This window comes from Canis aureus, chromosome 23 (assembly GCF_053574225.1).
Source record: "Canis aureus isolate CA01 chromosome 23, VMU_Caureus_v.1.0, whole genome shotgun sequence".
Classification (NCBI taxonomy): Eukaryota; Metazoa; Chordata; class Mammalia; order Carnivora; family Canidae; genus Canis; species Canis aureus.
The window spans coordinates 37,394,425-37,420,845 of record NC_135633.1 but is presented as its reverse complement, the minus strand read 5'-3'; the positions used below and the strand labels follow the sequence as shown (position 1 = coordinate 37,420,845).

The 26,421-nt window shown below is 35.0% G+C and overlaps 1 protein-coding gene across 13 annotated transcripts in view; it reads left to right on the top strand.

Annotated features, from left to right (window-relative positions):
* The window catches only part of DLG2 (discs large MAGUK scaffold protein 2), a 1,979,996-nt gene that overhangs the window by 409,785 nt on the left and 1,543,790 nt on the right, over nt 1-26,421 (top strand). For all 13 annotated transcript variants that reach the window (XM_077867259.1, XM_077867261.1, XM_077867262.1 and 10 more), the window contains exon 4: nt 22,833-22,928. In XM_077867259.1, coding sequence (XP_077723385.1) covers nt 22,833-22,928 — 96 coding nt within the window. The remainder of the gene's footprint in view (nt 1-22,832; nt 22,929-26,421) is intronic.

Here is a 26,421-nt window from a genome sequence, read left to right as displayed (position 1 = left end):
GCATTCAAATTGGCAAAGAAGAAGTCAAACTCTCCCTCTTTGCAGATGACATGATACTGTATATAGAAAACCCAAAAGACTCCACCCCAAGATTGCTAGAACTCATACAGCAATTTGGTAGCGTGGCAGGATACAAAGTCAATGCCCAGAAATCAGTGGCATTTCTATACACTAACAATGAGACTGAAGAAAGAGAAATTAAGGAGTCAATCCCATTTACAATTGCACTGAAAAGCATAAAATACCTAAGAATAAACCTAACCAAACAGGTAAAACATCTATACCCTAAAAACTACAGAACACTCTGAAAGAAATTGAGGAAGACACAAAGAGATGGAAAACTATTCCATGCTCATGGATTGGAAGAGTTAATATTGTGAAAATGTCAATGTTACCCAGAGCAATTTACATATTTAATGCAATCCCTATCAAAATACCATGGACTTTCTTCAGAGAGTTGGAACAAATCATCTTAAGATTTGTGTGAAATCAGAAAAGGCCCCGAATAGCCAGGGGAATATTAAAAAAGAAAACCATAGCTGGGGGCATCAGAATGCCAGATTTCAGGTTGTACTACAAAGTTGTGATCATCAAGACAATGTGGTACTGGCACAAAAACAGACACGTAGATCAATGGAATGGAATAGAGAATCCAGAAATGGAGCCTCAACTTTATGGTCAACTAGTATTCAATAAAGCAGGAAAGACTATCCACTGGAAAAAAGGCAGTCTCTTCAATAAATGGTGCTGGGAAAATTGGACATCCACATGCAGAAGAATGAAACTAGACCATTCTCTTGCACCATACACAAAGATAAACTAAAATGGATGAAAGATCTAAATGTGAGATAAGATTCCATCAAAATCTTAGAGGAGAACACAGGCAACACCCTTTTTGAACTTGGCTCCACAACTTCTTGCAAGATACATCCATGAAGGCAAGAGAAACAAAAGCAAAAATGAATTATTGGAACTTTATCAAGTTAAAAATCTTCAGCACAGCAAAAGAAACAGACAACAAAACTACAAGATAACCTACAGAATGGGAGAAGATATTTGCAAATGACCTAGTATCCATAAAGGGCCAGTATCCAAGATCTATAAAGAACTTATTAAACTCAACAGCAAAGAAACAGACAATCCAATCATGAAATGGGCAAAAGACATGAACAGAAATCTCACAGAGGAAGACATAGACATGGCCAACAAGCACATGAGAAAATGCTCCGCATCACTGGCCATCAGGGAAATACAAATCAAATCCACAATGAGATACCACCTCACACCAGTGAGAATGGGGAAAATTAACAAGGCAGGAAACCACAAATGTTGGAGAGGATGTGGAGAAAGGGGAACCCTCTTGCTCTGTTGGTGGGAATGTGAACTGGTGCAGCCACTCTGGAAAACTGTGTGGAGGTTCCTCAAAGAGTTAAAAATAGATCTGCCCTCCGACCCAGCAATTGCACTGTTGGGGATTTACCCCAAAGATACAGATGCAGTGAAACGCCAGGACACCTGCACCCCGATGTTTATAGCAGCAATGTCCACAATAGCCAAGCTGTGGAAGGAGCCTCGGTGTCCATCGAAAGATGAATGGATAAAGAAGATGTGGTCTATGTATACGATGGAATATTACTCAGGCATTAGAAATGACAAGTACCCACCATTTGCTTCAACGTGGAGGGACCTGGAGGTTATTACGCTGAGTGAAATAAGTCAATCGGAAAAGGACAAACATTGTGGTCTCATTCATTTGGGGAATATAAAAATTAGTGAAAGGAAATAAAGGGAAAGGAGAAAAAATGAGTGAAAATATCAGTGAGGGTGACAAAACATGAGAGAAACCTCTCTGGGAAATGAAAGGGGTAGTGGAAGGGGAGGTTGGTGGGGGGTTGGGCTGACTGGGTGATGGGCACTGAGGGGGACACTTGGCACGATGAGCACTGGGTGTTATGCTATATGTTAGCAAATTGAACTCCAATAAAAAAAATTAAAAAAAAAAGGAAAAATAATAGTCACTTTTAACTTCCTTACAGATTGACCTTTAAAGTTTCCACAAAGGTGAATTGGATCATTCTACAATGCCAATCAACAATTCCCAATGTCTATTCATTTATCCATTTATTTATTCAACAAACTTGTATTGAGCATTCTTTGAATGTGTGTTTATTGGGCATGGGTTGAACTTCCCCTGTTTACTATGGTATCCACTAGCTACATGTATGAATTAAGATTTATGCACATATAAAACACATGGCAGATTTTGAAGACTTACTACTAAAAGTGAAATGTAAAATATCTCAGTAATTTTTGTTTTGATTACATGTAGAAATAGTAATATTGTATATACATTGGGTTAAATAGAATATATTATTAAAATTAATTTTACTTTTTACTTTTAAAGTAAAAAATGTTTTACTGGAAAATTTAAAATTTTATATGTGGTTGGCATTTGTAGTTCATATTATGTTTCTTTTGTTCAGTGCAGGAGACCTCAGAGAGCTACAGTATAGGCCCAAGAGAATTCTAAAAGAATTCAGTCTGATAGGGAAATAAACCAAGGAAAATTTTCAGTGATTATGTAAATGGTAAAGAACATGGACTTTGATTTTTTATCAACATGGATTTAAATCTCTTTTCTGTAACTTACTCAGTATGTGATCAAAACCAAGTAACTTAAACACTGGACCTCAGTTTTCTTGTGAAAATTCAATGAAATAATATTTGAAAAATACTTAATAGAGTCGCAGTTTCATAAGTGTTAGTTATTATGATGATGATGTTAATTACATTGATTTTGATGAGAATGATGGCATGTGGCTATAATATGTGCAGGGTGCTATGAAGACAAAGGTCAGGGACATTTGGCTCAAATATGTGGACCATGGAAAGTTATATCTAAACTACGTTTTAAAGGATGATTAAGAAGCACTCAAAGAGAAGGATGGAGGGAAGAGTACGAGTGGTAATGAGAGGAGTTTTTATAAAAATGTGTAAGGTCATGAGAGAATCTCAGCCTTCCTGTTCTTAAAATAAGATGCTCTGTATGAGCATTAGCAAATTGATGTGGAATATTGATGTTTGCTCCTACGAAGTTTAGTGATCTTTTAATAGCTAGCTATGCTATTAAAAGAAGTGTGTGTGTGTGTGTGTGTGTGTACATAAAACATCAGAAGGCTTTCTGAATATCCAGATTTATTATGTAATTCTTCAAACTACACCCTGCCTAAGAGGAAGACCTCCAAAATCAGGTAAAGAGAACATAATGAATTTGGTTCATGAAGTAGGGAAGAGCTTCTTTAAGAAGAAAAAGCAATAGTATAGACACTCATTAAAAGAAGATTAAAAGAGTAAAATAAGCCTAAACATGATTGAGGATGCTATTTTGAAATAGGCTTTTGAACCATTTTCTGCAAAACATATTGCATCTTGGTGTATTGTGGCCAAAAAGCAAGCTGAACTGAAAATACAAATGCTCACAATTTAAAATCATCCATTGGAAATAAAAGAAAAGGCAGACAAAATAATGAAAACACTTTAATGCTTATAGATAAGTACTATTTGGGGGATATTTTAATAAGCAAATGTTTATTTTAGTTGCTTTAGAATATTCTCTTGGATTCTACATACATAAATTTCAACCCACGTTCTTTCGTTGCCATAACAACTTGATGCATTTGTTCTCTTGTGTCATTTTTTATCACATCAGTTTTTTTTTTTTAACTTTGGTTGCTATGATAACACAGTATAGTTGTTAAATTTATTCTATTCACATTTTGTTCTTCTGGAAACTGGTAATTTGCTTTTATTTTTCTCCAAAGAAGTTCATATTATAGAAGTGTAATAAGGAAAATAGTGGCCTAAATTCTAATACAAGTTTATATTAAAATTTTAATTGTGTGTATTAGTTTGCGTTCAAACGGTATTACCTTTGTGATATGAAAGATGGCTAGTGATTGGTTATCTAATTTCACTTTAAAGAAAGTCATCAATCTTCATTGTATCAAATGAGAGAAATGGGCAGTTTGAGTTGTAGTTGTATCTCTATGTAAGACTTTAACCAGTCTTAGCTGGAGAAAACTGTTTGGTGGTGAGAAATACACCAAAAGCTGCCATAACTTGCTTCCTTGGTAACTACCTTGCTTTACTACAAAATGTTAGCTCATTTATACAAGAAATGAAACCCTGGATTAGTTAGAAGAACTCACTCTATGCTGACCTACTCCTAAGAAAAGGAAGTAAAAAAATCTCCTTGTGTAGAATTAAATATTGGGAGGATATAGAGCTATACATAAATTTGTATTTATTTATTTAGCTAATTCCTACAGTTTTCTCTATTTCTATTGCTTTTAATGACACTTTCATAAAAACAACTAATTACATCACTTAAAATTGATAATATTCTGGTCCCTTCCAGCTCTACAGATTGTTGTAATTTGGGCAGGGTGTTTTGGGAGGTATGCCAGGACATAAGGGAAAAAAGAGGAGACTAGAGTCAGATATTTGGTTAGACTCTAATAGTTACTAACTATGTAACCCTGGGAAACTATTTACCTCCTGATTCTTGCATGTCAGATCTGTAAAATAGGAATGAGAATAATTAGCTCATAGACTTTTTTGGAGGAATTTAGTGAGATAATATATTCAAAAGGCTTAGCATAATGCCTAGCACATAATAGATGCTCAAAACGTCTTAGTTGTCTTCTCTTCTTAATATTCCCTTCCACTGAAGGCCAGTGAGAAAGAGTAAGAAGCCAGAAACTAGAGAAGTTCCAGTAGGATAGTGAGCTTAGATTTATAGCAGCCTTCTCTCTTAATCAGTATTGTTCAGAGGTAAAGGGAATATGGCTAATATGGATAGGAGTTGCTTTCCCTGATATTGCCAACTGCTCAGTGCAGAAAGAGGGGTGTGATGGCAGGAGCTTTCAGGAACCCACAGAATTCAGAGTTGTCTTGTGTTTCTATGAGTGTGTTTGTGTTAAAACATAGACCCAACCATAAGCTGAAACTTCATTAACTAGGGAAATCCTCCTGGCAAAGGCTTTGTTGACAGATCTGAAGTGAAATTTGGGCTGTTTTGGGGACCTTGGAAGAGCCACTTTTCAACCTGCTTCCCATATATGTGAAACATATTAATAAAAATATATTGGGATCTCTGGGTGGCGCAGCGGTTTAGCGCCTGCCTTTGGCCCAGGGCGCGATCCTGGAGACCTGGGATCGAATCCCACGTCGGGCTCCCGGTGCATGGAGCCTGCTTCTCCCTCTGCCTATGTCTCTGCCTCTCTCTCTCTCTCTGTGACTATCATAAATAAATAAAAATTTTTAAAAAAAAGAGCCTGTTCCAGCCACATCTTTGACTTAAGACAGTAAAACAAATAAATGCCTGCTACCCTCAACCATAGGTGAATGTAAGAATGCTAATATTCTGTAGCCTTGGTCTGGACCAACTCAGGAAATGAGAATGCTGTGTCTCCAGAAACAAGTGTCTTTGCTTAAGAGGAACTGAGGAGGCTGGAACTGACAAAGTTACCATAATCCTATTCCTTCTGAATGCCTGAAGCACTCTGGAGTAATATGCCAGAGCATTCAGGGAGATGCATCGACGCTGTCAGGCCACTAGGGTGTTATTTAGAACCTCTCTGCTGGAACAATGGAGACATAAATTTCAACCCACATTCCCTGGTTGCCATGGTAACTTGATGCACTTGCTTTAAAGTGTCTTTTGTGTCTTTCCCTACCCCATTTTCTTTTTCTAACCATTAGGATTTCTACTTTGCCAGTAATTCCATAAACGTGGTTCTTGTGGCTTCCTACTCTCACTTTTTTTTCAGCTAAATATCTGAATTTGTTGCTGGAGAGTGATTTCCACCTAAAAATAATAGTTGAATATGCATGTTAATACAGACATGCCTGCGTATCTATAAGTCAGTCTCTCTTTCCTCTCTCACGCGCGCGCGCACACACACACACACACACACACACACAGAGGCAGATAATTACGTTAAAAAACTGCATAGAGTCCTAAAGATTTTCAGTTCTTTTAAAAAGGCATTCCGTGTGGCTTATATAAAAATTGAAGAGTAAGTGGTTCAATTCTAGAATAATTAACTGATTTAGTATTTCCTTAGCAAATGCAGTGTGGCCAGGCTGAATAACAAGTGTAATTTTCATTGCGTTTTTTTCTATACTTGATTATAACATATTTCGATTAAGAAAAGAAGTGTGTTTCAGTGTACAAAGTAAAAGACAGCCTTGATTGGCATTCAGACTCCATTATCTCTTTGCTGTGTGACCTTGGACAAGTTACTTAATCACTCTGAACTTCATATTAAAATGGGTTGGTAGTTACTTTGTGAGAAATAGAGATCATAGATATAGAACACCTAGAATAGATCCTACAATAGGTAGTAAGACATTATAAACAAATGTTAATTCCTTCACATCTAATCAACTAACAAAACATATTTGAAAAATAAAATCCATTTTGGTCTCACTCATTAGATAAGTGTGTACTTTCTTCTTTACCATATACATTTTCACATGACAAAAATGAGACACATAAGAAAATATAGGAGCAGAATGGTATATAATCTCGTTGCTTGCATGCCCACAATGCACAGAACTGACAGTGGAAAAAGGCATTTTCTTCAAGTCTCTAAAGGAAGCTTGTTTTATTCAGTTAGGATCTCTCATCCAGAACCAAGCCTGGTTAAAAAGCTAGTAGGAGATAAAGAAATTGTTCTATCTCCTGAAAAACAGTATTCACCACCACCAACAAAATTCCCCTTTCATGTAGGAAATGCCTGGGTTACAAGTACATTCTAAATATAAAAATATGGCTAATCAGGGGCAATTGGGAGGCAGAAAAACAACATTAGGCGTGCAGGAAAAGAGCTATTGCCAAGAGATGAGAGCTACTATTGCTATGCGTTTATGTGCAGTGTTGACAGGGAAAAATAACAAGGGGAGAGAAGCAAAATTAAATTTTAAAAGGAGAACTGCAATTATATTACACGACACCTGTTTTCTAAAAGTATTGTATTTTTCAGAGAATAAGTCACAGAAAATTAAACAACAATGAAAAAGAGATCACAGGGAAAATCATTAAAGGGATACTATTCAAATAATAATTAAAAAATATATTCTCAAGTAATGAGAAAAGGCATAAAAGAAGAAATGCTAATTCTTCTTTAGTGCTTGTAAATTGGAAGTGTTAGGTGGATAAAAATTACTTAAATAAATATTTGATAGATTTAATAATCAATGCTCCACTGAATAACTGAAGAATTGTCTATTTGATTACAATTCAAAGAGGATAGATTTTGGAATCTGATTAAACTAAATTAAAATCCCAGCCCTGCCTTTTGGTAGCTGAGTAATTTGGGGCAAATGATTCAACCTCAGTAAGTCTCAGTTTCTTTATCTGAGATGGGGAAACTGAATTCTAGTCTGAGTTCTGCTAGGAAAGTTTGTGTAAAATTAGACAAGTCCCTTTGCTTCTGTGGGTCTTTTTCTCTGAGTATAAAAGTGAGGGAGTTAGTCTCTAGATGGTGGTTTCAATGAGTGCATTTGCAGTTTAGACATCCTGAGGCTCTGTGTCCTATTTAGTGCTGATATTATTTAACTACATTTCTACAGGTAAGACCTAAGGCCTTTATTTTCAGGCTTCTTATGAAGCCACTATTTACGTTGGATCCAAAAATCAGAATCTGAAATTAACACAAGGGGGCAGCTTGTAAGGATTTCAGCTCTTTTCTTATGCATTACTGTATCTTCTAGGAAGTATGCAGTTTATCTGTCCCTAGGATCTGAGTGTTGATAGGTAACACAATATCCCCACATCTCTAGCTTGCATTCATCTTTAGTCAATGAGAGGACTTTGTGGTTCTACTTATCTTCCTCGAATATTAGTGAAGAGTGTACTTGATGCTAGGTACTTCACAAGTATTATGAAAGAAAAGTTTAATAAAAATAACATGCTGTTATTTATTGTGGAAAATATAAAAATATAAAAAGACCCAAATAAATGCCACCTACTGTCATGATATTCAGAAGTAATCACAACTGTATTTTGGTGGATTTTATTTCTCAGTATTTGTGTTTCTCAGTATTTGTGTGTATATATGTATGTGTGTGTGTGTGTGTGTATGTATTTTCTTTTTAATAAACTTTGAAATTTCTTTTGTAACATACTTTTTGATTTACAAATGTCTGCTAGCCTTTTCCTATTCATAAAAATTCTTCTATGGCCCAATCTTTAATAGATACATAACATTTGATCACATGACCATATTGAATCATTGAAGAATAGAATGGTAGCTAAGTACATGGACTCTGGAATAAGATTATACGGGGCTGTGTTTCCTACTCAATTTCCTTATCATAAAACGGATGCAATAATGATATAGACCTCCTAGAATATTTTGACAATTCGATGAGTTAATCCTAGAAAAGCATCAAAAGAGTGGGCAGTCAATAAATATTAACTACTGGGATGCCTGGGTGGCTCAGCAGTTGAACATCTGCCTTCAGCTCAGGGCATGATCCTGTGGTCCTGGGATTGAGTCCCACATTGGGCTGCCTGCATGGAGCCTGCTTCTCCCTCTGCCTCTGTCTCTGCCTCTCTCTCTCACTCTGTGTCTCTCATGAATAAATAAATAAAATCTTTTAAAAAAAGTATTAACTATCATTACCAAAATTTATTTTTTCCAGTGTTTTATCTATTTTAAATAGGGAAATTTAGTTATTTTGCATTTATTGTGGTTTTCAAAATATTTAGATTTATTCTATAATTTTAGGATATAATTTTTTGTTTGTTGACCATCATTTTCCTTTCTACAGTACTGATAATATTTCTATATTTGGTTTTTACTTTTTTCTCTACTGGCTTGGAAACTTCTGATTGCCTTTTGGTTCTTTTACTGGTTATGTTTTTGGCAGACATAGTAATCTATAAATTACCTGAAGAAATCAATAGTATCATTTTTTCTCAAATATGAGAGGGACCTTGATGTACTTTGACTTATTGAACACCGCAATTTCCCAACCTATTTATTTGAACATAAAAATTAATTTTATTTAAAATCAATGGCTTATTAAATTTAGAATATATTTTATTAATTTCTGGGCTTACCATTGATCCCTGTACTTATGTGTTCCTCTGACTTCACTTTCTTGCTGAAGTACATCCTTTAATATTTATTTTTGGAAGAGTCCTGATAAATTATCTTAGTTTTTATATGCTTGTGCTCTCACTTTTGCATGATAGCTTAGCTGGGTATATACTATTAGGTTAGCAATTACTTTCTCTTTACTCTATGAACATATATTCTATTGTCTTTTGATCTCTATTGTTACTAAAGAAAACCTTCTTATTTTAATTGTTTTTCTGTAACCAGTCTTTTCTCTCTTGCAGGTCTTAAATTTTCTCTTTATCTCTGATGATTTTCAGTTTTATGGCCATGTGTCTGAGTGAATACTTTATTTTGGTCAGTTCTTAAAAAGCTTTTTGTATCAGAAGACTTGTCTCTTTTTCAATCCTGACAAATTTTTAATAGTATTTATTCAAATATTGCTTCTCTATTATTCTCTCCACCTTTTTAAATTATAGTCCAAGAATGTGTGAATTAGTCCCTCTCAATCTATGCTTCATGTCATTGTATTATTCTTCCACAATTTTCTATCTTAGTCTTTCAGGGTTATATTCTGAGAGGATGCCTTTTGCTGTCTTCTAATTCTTTCTCAATAGTTTAGACTTCAGTTCATGACATCTATTAATCTTTATTTGTTTCAACAACTGTACCTTTTATTCAATTTTAATTCACTCTTTGTTATATCTACCTGTCTTGTTACATCTATTCTTGTTTTATGATATAATTTATTATTTGACTTTTAAGAAATTACCTTTATGTCTTCTTTTACGTCCTTTTGCATCCTATGTTTATTGAAAGACTTTTCCATATTCTTCCATTGCATTCACATTAGACACATTCATTAATTGGACATATTAAAATTCAGGTTACTCATTTTGTTCATAGTGTAGTACAATATTTTTTCAAATGGTTCTGCAAGTGCTTTATAAAAACTATTTATTTCACAATAATAAAATATGAAGAAAAATTGAAAAATTAGTAAAAATATTGCCTGTATAATTCTCAAAAGGTTCCCAGAGGTTAACAGTTTACTACATATGTGTTATTCTCTCAAAAATTTGCTGATATATATCCCTTAGCCCTTAAATACTTCAGTTTGCATTTTCTGAATACAAGGACATTCTTTTATATGAGCAAGTTACAATGATCAAAATCAGAAAATTAATCTTGATGTAATAGTGTTATCTATTCTACATACCTTGTTCAAATTTTATCAATTGATCCATTAAAGTTCTTTATAGCAAAAGAGAAAACAATTTTTCTGATCAAGGCTCCAATCTAGGATCACACATTGAATTTAATTCTCATGCCTTTTTAGTATCCTTTAATGTGGAATATTCTTCAGTCTCCCCTCAGTTTTTTTCCATGAATTTGACTTTTTTTTCCCAAGAATACAGATGTTTATTTTATACAGTAGTCATCAATTTGAGTTTTTCTGGTGTTTCCTTATAGTTAAATTCAGTTTATGCATTTTTGGTATAAGACCTACAAAAAGGGAACACCTGAGTGGCTCAGCAGTTGAGTGTCTGCCTTTGGTCAGGGTGTGATCCTGGAGTCTCACATCAGGCTCCCTGTGTGGAGCTTGCTTCTCCCTCTGCCTGTGTCTCTGCCTCTCTGTGTCTCTCATGAATAAATAAATAAATAAATAAATAAATAAATAAATAAATAAATAAAATCTTAAAAAAAGAAGACCTACAAAAGGGATATATCCTTTTTAATACATGATCTCCAAAAGAATCTAGAATATCTCTTTGTTCAAATATTGATAATGTTAAGTTCATTGATTTGATTAAGGTAGCTTTCAGGAGCTGCTGTTTTTCCCAAGTAATTAGTAAGAATCTGAGGGAGATACTTTGAATTTAGATCAATATAGTGTATTTCACTTATTTCCACTCACTACTTTTAGCACACATTTATTATTCTTACCTAAAACAATTATTACTAAGGAGACTGACAGTGGTTTTCTAATTCCTTCATTTCTTCTACACTTATTAATTGGCATTTTCCTATAAGAATGTGCTTTCCCTTATCTTTCATTTGTTTGTTTATTCATTTCTTTTTATCAGTATAAATTTATGGATATTCATTTTATTGTGTGGGTTATGATTTGTTACTATCTTTATTTGTTATTCAAATTGTCCTAAATATGTCCATTGCAATTCCCTTCATGTTGGCCTCTGTGTTCTTTTGAAATATTCCCATCATGTTTTGAGCACTTTCTTATTTTCTGGCAGAGTAAGATGTCCCAGGCTCATCTTGTATTTTCTCTCCCCAACAGAGATTCCCTACTTCTACTTAATGGAGAATGGTATTTAGAAGCCAACATCTGAATATCAGTTGTGTTCATTCTTACTGGAGTTTTATCACTATTCTAAGACCTCTCAGCAGATAGAATTAGGAAATATATGACAGAATTTGGAGAAATATACCCATATTTATTTTTATATCTCTCCATCTATCTGTTTATCTGTATATCTACCGTCTTTTTAAACTTTGAGTTCATAGAAATAGATACCTTCATTCTAACCTAATGCCAAAGTATTTATTCATTATTCTTTTGCATATTTATAACTCTCTTCTCTGATCATGAGAAACATGGCTTCCATCGTGACAATACAGTTGCTTAATTTTTTCAGTCTTAGAATACACATTAGGGAATTTTGAATTGCTAATCCTTATTATCAAGTAAACCTATATGAAAGATATCCCATTACCAGCATGCTTTTACATTTATGAAGGCTCATTTTGAGTGTGAGATATATTTTTGTTTTCTATACTTTCTTTATGGAAAGTAATTCCTGAATGAAATTTTATGTTTGCCCCTCATTTGGCCTCTTGGGCTTCTAGTCCATAATCAGGGCTTGTAACAGCTTCATTTCTCCATCCCCATTGTAATATAGCAGCTTTCACAAATCTAATTGTAGAGCTAGCATGTAGGTTGACTCAATTTCTGGTAATGAAGTAATCTTTGTAGATCCTTTTTCTACTGCATTGAAGTTTTGTTTTATTTCTGATTCATAGAGATGTTTATATTGGCTTAGATTTCAACTATACCTTTTGTTTCCCCTCTTTCATATGGTAACTATCTTTGTGGGCTACTTATAATAGAAGGAATGTGATATAAATACAAATTCACTGGGCCATCTTGACAAGAAACATAACCACAATTCATTATGTCTTTTCCTAATTTGGGATATATGGTTATTTCATTATGATTAACAAAATTTTAATGAACATTCTTGTATGTGCATTTCATATGCATCTCTCATTTTTTCTTTAGGATATATTTTTATAAGTGGAGTTTATAAGTAAATGGGTAACTGGACTTTCAAGATCTTTGAAAGATATTTCCCATTCTCATATTTCTACAGAATTATTATACCAGGTTATATTCAGACCTACTGTGAAAAACAGTACCAAACCTTTGGTAACACTACTTTGAATTACTTTTTTGGAAATTAAATAAGTAAAGAATATAATTTTGATCATTAATTAAATTTTCTAGGTATGCTTTAATAACATTTCGTTATTCTTTTGGCATTGTCCTCTACTCTCAGCAGAATTATTCATAGCTTTATCAGAAAGTTCTATAGCCAGTTGCTTAGTGTCTGTCTTCTCAAGTTGGCAGTCTGCAACTTAAGGGCAGTGGCTCTGTTTATTGGACACTGATTCCCTTATGCTTGGCACAGAGTAGCTCATCAATATAAATTATTTGAAATAACAAATTCACAAATTCAAATGAGGAAATCATTGAACTTTGTGTCTTAGATTAGTTGTCATTTGTTAACATTTTTCTTTCTCTTTTGTCATCCCCTGGTTCTCTCTCTCTCTCTCTCTCTCCCTTTTTTTTTTATTTTAGTCTGTGCGGGGTTGGTTGAACTTCTTGGATCTCTGAGTTCATTTTTTGGGGGGTCATATTTGAAAAAAGTTCAGTTACTATTTCTTTGAATATTTTTCTACCCAATCTTTATTCTTTTTTTCTGGAACTTCAATTACACATATATTAGCACATGACATATTTTCCTATAGGTCTTTTTAAATGCCTATATTTTAGTTTCTCTCTATTGATCATTTTTATTGCCCCATCTTCAAATTCACTGATAATTTCTTCTGTAGTATCCAATTTACTGATTAAGCACATTCAGCAACTTTTTTTATATTGCAGATTAGATTTTTTAGGTCTTGAATTTCTGTTTGGTTCTTCTTTTATGCTGTCCCTTTCTCTATTAATATTCTCCCATCTGTTCACTCATTATGTTCTACTTTTCTTTTAAATTCTTAAACATATTTATAATAGCTTTTAAAATATTTGTTAGTTAATTCTAGTGTTTTGGACATAGTTGGATCTATTTGCATTGATTTGGCTGTTCCCTTTTGGCAATAGGTCACATTTTTCTGCTTCTTTGCGTGACTAGTAAATTTTGAATGAACTATGAATATTATGGATTCTTCAGTTTGAGAGTTTGAATTTTATTGTCCTCCTTTAAACAGCATTGAGTTTTGTTCTGGCAGGTAGTTCATTTACTGACAGATGAACATAATCCTCTCAAGACTTATTTTGAAAACTTTGTTATAGTAGTTCTGGAGTAGCCATTATTCTAAGTATACAGTAGTGTTATTCATACAGCATGGTTTTTCTAGGACCTCAATTTGAATTCTGGAATGTTGAGCATTTTCTCTCCCCTTTGGCTACTCAGATGACATACCTCTCAGTACTGTGCATCTTCTTTAATATTTACTCAGCTTATAGTTTCCCAGTAACTGTTTAATGCCAGGCACAACAGAATCTTTTTGTCTGCTTGGGAAACATTTTATCAATCCAAAGACTTAAGAGAAACTTTATGCAGGTTTCTGGAATAACCTCTTCTTAGATAACTCCTTTCTGATGCTCTACTCTGTAAATTTTAGTTCCTTCAGAGGCTCTGAATTCTGACCTCAACACTTCAGCTCAGAGAGATCCCGTCTTTGTTTGGCCTCTTCTATTTCCTCAAGGTCAAAAAGTACATCCAGGCAGAAAGTTAGAGAAATTGTGTGGCTCACCTCATAACATTTCTGTTTTCTCAGGGAATCACAATCTTCCATTGCCTATAGCCCCAATCTGAAGTGTTGTTTCATATATTTTGTCCAGCTTTATAGTTATTTATGGCATTTGATCTTATCAAGTGCCAGGTACTCTGTGTGGTTGGAAGCAGGCAGAAGTGTTTATCTTTGTAAACTATTAAGAAGTCTGGCTGACTACTATGCAGATATGCAAAAAGTGAGAGATATTTCTATAAACCAAAATAGAATCATTTCCAGAATATACTTTTAAAATGAAAAAGCAAAGTAATGAAAATCTATAATATGCTATCTTTCATGTAAGAAAGAAAGAGAAATAAAAACATATACATGTATTTCCTCATTCGTACAAGAGTTACCATAGGAAGAATAAGTCACGAATTAATGGTATTGGCTATTTACAGAGGATGATTACAGTGGAATAAGATGAGCAGGAGAACAACTCTTCTTTAAATATGTTTTTTTTAATAGTTCTGGATTTTAGAATTACATTGTTTCACATTCAAAATATCAATAATGAAGAGGGGGTGCCTGGGTGGTTCAGTCAGTTGGGTGACTAACTCTTGATTTCAGCTGGGGTCATGATCCCAAGGTTGTGGGGTCCAGCCCCACAAGGGGACCATGTTTAGTGCAAGTCTTTCCCTCTCCTTTTCTTTCCTCCTCTCTCCTCACCCTGCTCGTACTCTCTCTAAAATAAATAAAATAAAATCTTTAAAAAAATACAAAATGGAATACAAACAAACAAATGGGCCTAACTATTACAAATGAATGATGTAACCACTTTGAAGGAGAAAGAGAAAAGAACCTAATTTAGTTTGAAAAACAGTATTCAGCTATATTCACTAAGGTTAATGGTAAAAAAAAACAAAACTATTAATTAGGTTTGTTTTTCATAGGGTTAAGAGTTAGTGATTTCAAAACTGATTTATGAGTTTTCAAAGATTGAAGAAAGAAAGAAAGAAAGAAAGAAAGAGAAGAAAGAAAGAAAGAAAGAGAAAAGAAAGAAAGAAAAAGAAAGAAAGAAAGAAAGAAAGAAAGAAAGAAAGAAAGAAAGAAAGAAAGAAAAAGGAAGAAGGGATAATTCAAAGGAGAAAGTTTGAGAAGTTTCTCTCTGTAACTTTCTTTCTTTACGATGCTGAGATATTCTTTTATATTGTTTCCTATGACATGTTTCCTATGAAAGAGTATTCAAACTCACACTTTTGTAGTTTGCAATGTTTCTTATATCTGAAGAGGATGTAATAAAAGGAAGTACAAATAGGTGCTCTATAAATATAAAGGCGAGAAAATATTAATAGGACTGCACTACTCCCGAGCACACTGGTATATGCCTCAGGCTAATCTGCACAGTTCTTATTCCTAGAGGAAGGGGTAGTGATACCTGATGGCTCAGCGTCATGGAGTTTGTTTAACTTACATTTTGGACTTTGTAAGAACTTTTGGTTCTTGAAAGAGTACATATTTTGTGCATGGCACTCACTAATACCAACATACATTTTCAAAAAAATTCAGGTTTGAGAGGAATGGTATACATTAATAATGATACAAACAAATAAATCTACAAAACAATCAATTCAGGTGTACATATACTTTACAGAAGAGTTCCAGAGTTCATAAAAATTCACTGTAAGTTTTTTTTTATTTGTTCATTTGAGAGAGAGAGTGAGGGCACAAGCAGAGGGGGTGAAGCAGACTCCCTGCAGAGCCGGGGGGCAGATGTGGGGCTCAATCCCAGGACCCTGCAATCATGACATGAACCCAAGGCAGAGTCTTAACCAACTGAGCCACCCAGGCACCCCTGTAAGATTCTTTTAAATAGAAAACTTTTCTGATATATATATATATAAAAGGTGTATTCATTTAAAGTGAAGTTGTTAACTGTTTATTAGGACATATTGTATAATGCAGAGTACACCTGTGTAAACACTGTGTATTAAATAATTTAATACATATCTTTGCACGTATATTTTGTTAAGATACATTAAAATACATTACATTACATTACATTAAATTACATTAAAATAGTAATACGCTCATTGCCTTCAAGGAGCTTAAAATCTGCTTAAATGGATAAGAAAAACAAGTAATGCTAAGTTTATTTTCCCTTTTTTTTATATTATGGATTTTTCTTAAAAGAAGTGAGGTGGACTAATCATTATTAAAGATGTAAAGGAGAAGTATATATCCTGAGGGGATCATAGAATGAGGGTGCCCAGCTAGCTGAAGAAGGGCAGAGGATCAGCAAAGGCTTTGTATAGGAGAGGAGGCATATGAGCAGTCCTTTAAAAAGGTAGGCACATTACCAGAAATGGGATACCTGGGAGTCAGAAATGGGTTCTGAAGAGAAAAAAAGTCTTTACTTATTTTTTTAAGGAGAGAAAGAGAGTGCATGCACAAGTGCAAGCAAGGTGGGGTGTGTGCAGAAGGAGATGGAGAGAGAGTCTTAAGCAGACTCTGCACTGAGCTCAGAGCCCTGCTCTGGGGTTTGATCTCATAGCTCTGAGATCATTACCTGAGCTGAATTTAAGAGTTGGACACATAAACAACCGAGCCACCCAGGTGCCCCCAATATGATTCCATTTATATTGAACAGATTTGAGATACAAATGTGATTTTGAAGGAAATATAACCAAACAATTGAAAATGTAAGACTAGAAATTAGGAAAAAAAGATCCTCCAGAATTTGAGAGTCTAAATTTGAGAGTCATCTGGGAGTGAGTATTGAGAGCAGAGGTAGAGGAAAAGGATTTTGGAGTGTCAATTGTCCCCACAGGTTAAAAAGGGGAAGAAGAAATGAAATAGAAGAGGCAAGCGGGGAGATGGGGTGACAACTAGGAGAGAGATTGTTTCTGAATCTAGAGATAAGAATTACGAAAAGGAAGAAGTAGTTAGTAATATGAAATGCAAGAGAAAGTGAAAGACAATGAGAACTGTAAAAAGTCAGGGAAAGTAGAAAACAGTGAGGATTAGGAGGTATGTGGTGAGTTTTAATTGTATAGTATTTAGGTCGAAGAAAGGGCAGAGTTCAGAGATTAAAGCAAAAGTCACAAACTGGCTATTCTTATGTAGACTCCAGCCTAAGTGTATATTTTGTTTGGCCCAGTAGTATATATTAGCTTATGTGGTGTTTAAAAAATACATAATTTTGTCAACATTTAAAAATCAGGGTATTTTACATAGAAGATCAGACTTCTAAATTCTCTTGAAAATTCTAAACATCTGGTAACACTAGGTCTGGATTTCCTCATTGCAAGGAAGAAAACTGGAAATGACTAGAGACTACACCTGATAGACAAGGAATGAACTGTCAATTTTACCAAGGACCATCCATCTCTTCTTACATATTTCTTGTAGCTGGCTCATGTTACTTATTTTGAGCACTTGGAATCATTTGGCATTTTAACATCTAGATCAGTGATTTTCAACTAGGATGTGCCATACTCACACCAGAAATATAGATTGCAAGATCCTGTCCCTACTGTTTCTGATTCAGCAGGTCAGGGTGAGGCCCAAGAATTTGTCTAAGAAGTCTCCAGGTGATGCTGATGGGGACCACAATTTGGAAGGTTCAACGATAAGTAAGTGGTAAGGAAGTTGTTCAGGAGTTTAGTGTAGTGGTTAGATACATAGACTGCATTCAGAGAGGACTAGGTTCTCTGTTTTTCACTTGGGAAATAAGGATGGTAGTATTTACTTCAAAGTAAATTCTCTAAATGAGATAATTCATGTAAAGTATATATCAATATCTTCAAAGCAAGACCTAGCTTAAGTAACTTTTCATTAAATTATTTGATTACATGTTAAGTCTGTTAAATCTTTCAAGAATATTGATTCTAGGGAGAAGGTCAAAGATAGATTGCTAGTTTTGGAAAAAAGTGATCAAGTCTTTTTTTTTTTTTAAAGAATGAAAGAAGTATATAAAATAGAATCACTATTTGCATAAAAGCTAAAGTGATGGGAAGTTACCAGTTGAAGGAATGATGGTGGGGATATGAAAGCATAGAAAGCCAGTCAAGGTGTTGAGATTCAGGAAGGATAAATGGGACACCAACTAGATGAGGTAGGAAAGTTGTATCTAACTCAGCTGTGGGATGGTTGATATGGAGGAAGGAGACTCTGCAAAGGAAGAGATAATCTCCATATTTTAGATGACACCTAGCCAAATGGAGATAAAAGGATTACAAGTCATTTCTTCTAAGACTCATGCTCTTTCTTTCTGAACATAATGCCTTTCAAAGCCCACACAACTTACTGTTAGACTGAATAGAATACTCTTGCTTGCTTAGATAACTTCTTGTCTTTAGAATTATTTCAGTGTCATATTCTTCAGGAAGCCTCCTCTGATTCCACAGTCTGCTGAAGATGATCCTTGCATGTTTTATATTTATTATTATGATTAACGCATTGTATTATAAATTAAATATTTATATATCTATCTGTTCCATTTGATAGATAGGAGGATGGAGAGCTACCTAGAAGATAGACATGTAATATATTTTATTGTTTTTGATATTCCAGGAATTAATAAATAAATTAATAAATATTGGATTTCCAGGGTATAGATACATTTTTATAGAATGATAAATATCAATAACAGTGCTAAATATATTGTTTAATAGATGAAAATTAAAAGTTTAAATTAGATGACTATATGGATACTTGGATGGAGAAACAAATAAACAGGGAACAAGTGTTCTTATATGGCTAAGAATGACAAGCTCAGCTACCTGAGGATACCCAGGTAGCCTCTGCAATCAGAAACATAGTCCTTTACTTTGTGGTCAGCTTGGAATGGTGGATATGATGCCATGTTTGGTTGGATGATGGATCCAGGCAGCAATAGCAGCAGTGCAGCCTCAATCAGCAGACTGATTCCAGTTGGTTTCATCAGGGCTTTACTATGGGCATCTATAATTGGGAGACCTGATTTGTATAGCTCATGAGCCCAGGGAGGAGTGTGTTTAATTTGCCAGTCTGTAGTGTTCTAACAGGATAGACAAAATTTTTAGGCCCTTGACAATTCCCAAGAGTCAGTAAAAATATAACAGGGCTTTTATCAGGAAGCACATTGACCAAGAGCTACAAGAATGATGTTGAGTTTTGCCACCTAAGTGGGGGGACTTCCATTTTCTGTTCTTCACACCTGAAACTAAACACAAATAGCATCAGCATCCCAACGGACACCACCGGCTTCAATTTAGTGAAACCATTAGTGAAGCAGGCCCAGGCATTTAGTGAAACCTCCATGAATCCAGTACCTCATTGAGCCAGCAGCTTTGCCTAAGGGGATTTTGAGTGGAAGGTACTTCTCTTTACCAGAGGTTCTAATCCACCTCACTCACAAAGACTTGTAGCTCAGGGGAGTCAGTAGTGCTGTGGGGCTGCAAAGACAGAGAACCTGCCACAGCTTCTTGCTGAGAGCTTCCAACATAGTCAATTGGTTTGGGAGGGGCAAACCCCTCCCAAACTGTAGGACTTTAAGGATGCTGATTTGTGCCCTAGCTGATAATAAAGACCAAACAAGTAAAATGTCCAAGTAAGACCATACTGTCTCCAGTATTCAGAGTCTAATAAGATGCTGGGCTTCCTTTTTTGATGGTTGAGGCCAAAAAGACAGAAGTATCTCCTTGACTCCTGGAGGGAATTTGCTCAGATAGCCATCAATTTTGTCAGAGTTTACTCTCTGCTCCTGCTATCTGAGGCTTCTGACTTGTCAAGTAATAAGATATTGTCTTAGTTAACAGTTTGAACATCAGAAAGTAAAGTCCCTCATACTAAATCTTAATGGCAAATAGAAGAGGAATTTAGGTATTGAGGAAGTACTGTAAACATACTGGAAACCTTGCCACATGAATGAAAATTGGTCTTGGACCTTGAGTGCCAATGGGGTAGAAAAAAGATGTTTGAAAGGGAACATACCAAGTGCCATCAGTCAGTGAAATGGATTTAATTACAGTTTCATATTGTTGAGGCAATAGCATCAATAGCAGAATCAGTAATTCACTGTAAGCCTCCAGATCCTATTAGTTTTTTTTTGTTGTTGTTTTGTTTTGTTTTTTTCTGGCCATCCTTAGCTGTTGTTCTAAGATATTGCATCTTGGGTTATTATCTCTGCTGCCTTTAAGTCCTTAAAGTTATGATTTCCTTTCTTTCTCCTAAGATTCTCCACTTCTTTTGTAGGACTGCCAAGAGAAAATACAGAAAAGAATTGGAAAGAATGATTTATATGTTCTGTTAGTATTTTTCTACGTATGGCTCTTCCTGATCAAGAGAATCCCGTCTGGACTTTCTGAGAGTTTACAGTGAAATGTTAATACCAATTATATATTCAGCAGTGAAAAGCATACAACTGCTACATTGTGTTGGCCCAAAGAACCCCACATAGAAGGTCATTTAGCTTTCCTGACCCATGGTAAACCCTGCCCAAACCCAATTAGCTGAATTCTGCCCCTCCTTCTGCCGACTCATGAAACCTAGCAGATTGTGATTTGGATAGCTGTATGCAACAGATTTATAAGAGCTTGGGTGCTTGCCCTTCCAGAAGTTCTCCAGCATATTTGGATGGCATGTATGGCCTTCATTCCCTCTTAGGAGCAGGAAACCTTTAACTTCATTCTTAATTGTCTTTTTCCTTCAAGCATCTGAGGTCAATATAATAGGGAAAGGATGGATCATGAATCATGGAGAGTGAGAGAAGCTCTGCAGCAGTAGGGAGGCACATTTATTTATGATTTTGAGGGGTGCGTAGGTGGTTTGCGGATCAGTGAAACAGACTAATAATGTTTTTGGTCCTACTAAAGTCTTAAAGCAGCAGCAAAGCCATCAATACTGCCAATCTACAGACTGGCAATATTAAACAGATGCTTCCCCAGGGGCACACACTACACATATCTATCTGTATCACTCATGTAGATGCCTACAGGAAGGGTCTGATGAGACCAGTGGGAATCAGGCTGCTGACTGAGCCTTCATTGCCATAGTTGCTGCTTGCATTCGTTGTCATACTGAACATGGCAGCATATCAACCATTCCAGACTGAGCAAAATATAAATAACTCTATTTTTCTGATGTAGAAGCTACCTGGGTATCCTCAGGTAGCTGAGCTTGACAGTCCTTTTAGCCAGATTGGTTTTACCCTGTTCCCTTTGTTCCTTCAGTTAAGTTCATCAATTTATCTAATTCAATCTTTTATTTTTTCAGACAAATAATTATCCAGAGATAACTCTGTAATTGATAAATAATAAGATATAACGCCTGCCCTTTAAAGAACTCTAATAGGACAGACAGATATATAAACATGTGATTTATAATGCAATATGTTAATCACAATGACAGATGTGAACCAAGGGAACAGAGAAAAGGAGCATCTGCAATAGAATAGAGTCAGAGAAATCTTGGTTTCTGCTCATAATAGTTGCATATTTCTCTCCTTTCATAATCAACACAGGTACATTGCTCTTAACTATAGTCTGAAAGGAATTGGGAACTCCTGCTCATCTACAATTAATCTTGAGACTTGAGGGTGGTTGGTAGATTGGTGAGGATGTCCTACAGTCAGGGGATAGTCAGCAACAACCATTTGGGAGCTGTCTTTGGATTTACTTCCTGATATTTGGCCTGGAACCACTTCGTAAATTTCTCCATTAACAGGCTTTAAACTGAAGGATCATTATTGTGCAGTTGAACATAAATTTTGTTAACACGTTCGTACCAATTCCCAAAGACATCTCTCAAATGCCTTTTATCAGTCTGCAAGTTTCTGATCCTTTCTCTTCCAGAAAGTCATGACTGTCAACATTCTGTCCTTGTCACCACAGCTGTCAAGAACTGTGAAGGGGTTAAGATTTTACCCTACTTGTAATCTGAGAACCCTGACACAGTTTCATGAATGCCAGAACGTCAGAAGACTCCTAGGACAAAGACAAAGGACTTTATTATTTATGACCTTAGTAGTAGCTAGACAGCAGTTTCTTAAGCCCTAGTTCCTATAATAAGGTAATGCAAAGATGGCCAAGTGATATAGTCCTATACAATGGAGAATAACCTTCAGTTTAGGGAATGGAAACTTCTTACAATGGTCAGTAAGCAAATTTATCTTCTACTCTGGAAGTGAACATTTTTCTCATCCAAAGCTGTAGTTGTGCAAAGGTCCTTGAAAGGACAGTCCATATTGAAAGTAGTTAGTGCCTCTGCTTATTGTGAGGGCTCCAGCAAGTACCACAGAGTAGAGATCCCTGCAAGTATGAGAATTCACATAAGATGAAATTAACCCTTCTATGTTCACCTTCCTATTAACAATGTCCAGCTTCTACCAATCATCAGGATATTTGAATCATCCAAGTTCAACAGTCCCTAGTGAAAAGCTTTAAAATTTATAAAAACTTGCCTTTGAAGAACTGTCCCATTTTATGTTTTCTCTTCGGGAACAATATAAAAATGGGTTAGACAGCACATTCATATTCTAAAACTGACATAAACAATACTGAATAATGTTTATTCAGATCATAGACATTTTAATATGCATGTTAAAAGTTTGAAAAACATTTAATCATTTAATTCACATTGCAGAGAACAAATAGAGAAGTATTGCCTTTTTAAACTTTTTATTTTTTATTTTTTTAGCTTACAGATTTCCGTGGGCCAAAGGAAAATGCTTCATGTATTGAGCAAAATAAAGACAATCAGCGTATTGAAAATGAGACTGACAAAAAGACAAGAGTAAGTGTTAAGAGTGTTTTCTTTGTTTCTGTGTTTAATGGGCAAGATATGTCTTGTTCTCTGTGAAGTGTAACCTAATTTCTGGCTTTGGCCTGGTTAACATATTGAGTTTTCGTGCTACTGAGTTGACATTGACTGTGTACCGTTTTGAACAGTTGTTGTGTTTTCATTTTGAGAATTTTGTATTTGTGTGTTTTGGTGTGTATTTTTAAGTTGCTAGTAATCACACAGCCATTTGGTAAGCTATTTCACCTCTCTTGTCTTTTCCTATCTGGTTCAGGACAGGCTAAGAACATTCACACAACTCTTCAGTAGTGGCTTTTAGGTCCTATTGGGGTTTTCTGGCAGTAGCTTCCCCTGAACAGTTTGAAATCTACTTCAGTCTTACTTTTTTATGGTTGTCATGTTGTGCATTTATTCAAGATAGGAAGTTGAAATCAATCATCATATCAATACGGTAATGTTAAAGATACCATAATGCTTTAAGATGCTGAAATCAAGAACTTGAATCCAAGGAAAGTATATGTACTTCCAAGGACAAATTTTTCGTTAATCAGCAGCCTCAGATTTAATTTATTTCTGATCAATTGCCACAAATTGATCCTTATTTATTATAGCCCAATGGTAAAACTGAGATTCCATTCTCAATTTTATTGATAAAGACATCAAATTTAATCATGAAAACAAGAAAATAAATCATGATTATTTTCATGAACATCAAATAAATATTTAAAACACACATAAAATTCTCGGGAGATTATTTTATAAGTATTGGCTTTATTATAGCTTCTTGAAATATACCTTCAATGATGTTTCTTCTTGTCTTTCTTCTGAATCTTCTGTTAGTAAGCAGAGGCAGTCTTCATTATGATTCCCTATAGGTCTTCAAGTTTCTGGGTGGCATGTCTACTAAGGGTAAATATCATTAAAGGACAGTTTTTCTGTTGATTATCATTTAGAACCTGGGCTGTTTTCTATCATTGCCAATTCGTTGAGCCTCTTAAATTGACTTGATCTTGGGATTTGGACAAAATTCTGAGTCATTCCCAATTATGAATTTTCATCATTATGATGTGGGGTCAGGAGAGAATGGTCAAGAAAATTCTTGAGATGTTCTGCAGTAAAACTTTGTAAGTTTATTTAAGTAGCACAGGGACAGGGCCCATGGGCAGAAAAAGCAGCATCTTTGCTATATGAAACTGGTGGTTATATGTTTAGTGCTCAAGGGGGAAGGGATGTGAAGGGAATATTAGATCGTAAATGTCTTTTTCAAATTTCTACTCATAAAACTATTTTCACAAGATTCTGCTGGTGCTTTTCATTCAGCTCAATAGTAGCTATTGGTGAGATGTATAGGAAGATATGAGATCCTTTAAGAATGTAGCAGTTGCACCTATTTGATCCTTATCAAAGCTATGCAGGTTATAGGTCAGGCTTCTGAGCTAAAGGTGAACATTTTTTCCTGCTTCTATCTCTCATCAATTATTGTGAGGAACTTAGTTAAAATAAGAAAGTTTGGATGGTTACTTGTCCTTTCATTTAAAAGCACACTATGGAACCTAGAGTCAAATTTAACAAGTGAGCAATTTATGGAATACCTCTATAAAACACCATTGTCTCCTCTACTGAAAAATGTTTTTGTTCAATATATAATGTGTTATTTAAACTATTTGAGACTGTTACAATATGCTAAATGTGTTTCCAGGAAAGGAAGTCATCTAATTTGGCAGTGGCACTATTTTTCATCAAACGGGGAGAAGGAGGGTGAATGTCCATCCATACTAGAATCATGAATACTTAGAAGACAAATTTTTAGAGTTCCTGGCTGTCTAAGGGGATATTTGTATTCTTGCTTCCTGAAAATGAAGTCATCAGGCCTTAGTAGGATACAAATGTGCCAACTTGTCAAGCAGCTAAATTAAATAAGTGCTGGCAAATATACTAGGAAAATTTTTGCGTTTTTATCGTGGGAAAAAATATTGCTAGCCTATGCTATTTAAACTCTAAGAGCTCTAGTTTTTTAATCTTGCAGGGTAGTTATGAGTTTTTAATGAGATCCCAAATATGAACACATTTAGTATGGCCTGGAAAATAGTAGATTTTTATTTTATTGAAATAAATTGCAAGTCTTACATTTATTTTATTAAGGTGGTAGATTCTGTTACAAATAGTTCTCAGGGTTTCCTTGGGCCTATATTACATAACTAAGTGTATAACGTTTTTTTTTTTTTTTTTTTGCCAAGAAACCCTTGTTCAGGAAGAGGCTCCTGACTTGATGATTTCTCCTTGTCACCATTCAAAATAAGTTCTGATTGAATTAAAATAAGCATCAGTGAGAATTTCTGAATTATCTTAAGAAAAAAATTATGTCACAAACAAAAGAATGGTTATGATTATTGTATGAACACAATATGTTATTGTAACTACCTAGTTCATAGGCAATTCTTCAAAGGCTATTGACATAAACCACAATTTGAAAATCACAATTATTTAGATCTATTAAATATTACACTGGATTTTGATTTCTTCATCTTCATAATTAGGATGTTAGATCAGATTATTATTATCATTATTTTCGTTTATTTATTCATAAGAGACACAGAGAAAGTGGCAGAGACATAGGCACTCCCTGTGGGGAGCCTGATGCGGGACTCGATCCCAGGACTCCAGGGTCATGATCTGAGCCTAAGGCAGACGCTCAACCCCTGAGCTACCAGGTGTCTCTGATCAGATTATTTTTAAGGCTTCTTCCAGATCCAAAGCCTGATCATTCTGTGGCAATCAATAGCAGACAATAAATTATATTGTATGAATAAATTCCACTAATAATAAAGTATTTTAGCCAGGAATAGCTAATGAGCCCCACACAAATTTAGACTTATTGATAGGTATATATCTAGAACAATAAACAGGAGCATCTTCATTAGGCCATGTTAGTTTGAAGAAATTTCAACAACCCAGCTCACTGGCCAGTGATGCTTAAAGTGTGGTTCCCCAATCACCAGCTTTAGTATTCTCTAAAGACGTGTCAGAAAAGTTAATTCTTGGGCTCCACCTCAAATCAAGTGAATCAGAAATGCTGAGAGTGGGACCCAGACTCTGTGTTTTAATGAGAACTCCACGTGATTCTTAGGTTTGCTACAATTTGAAAATCACTGTCATGAATAGTAAACCTTTGGATTTCCCTCTGAAGAGTCACTCATCATCTTTTCTGTCACATGCTTTAAATGAGTCAATTTAGGGAAGACTCAGAAAGCGATTCGAGGATTTATAAAGTAAGTAAGATAGAAGAAATGCACCATACATATTCTTTAGGTTTCTTGTTTGCATTTCTCATTTTTGGTGATCTTCCCAAAGACTCTATGTGCTGAGTTTCTAACATCATTCAGAAATATGGTAATGTCCGTATTGCTGTCTACTCTCTCTTGGTTGCTCACTTTCAACTATAACTTAATTCATAACAGGCTTTTGGAAGCTATTATGCCAGGTGGGA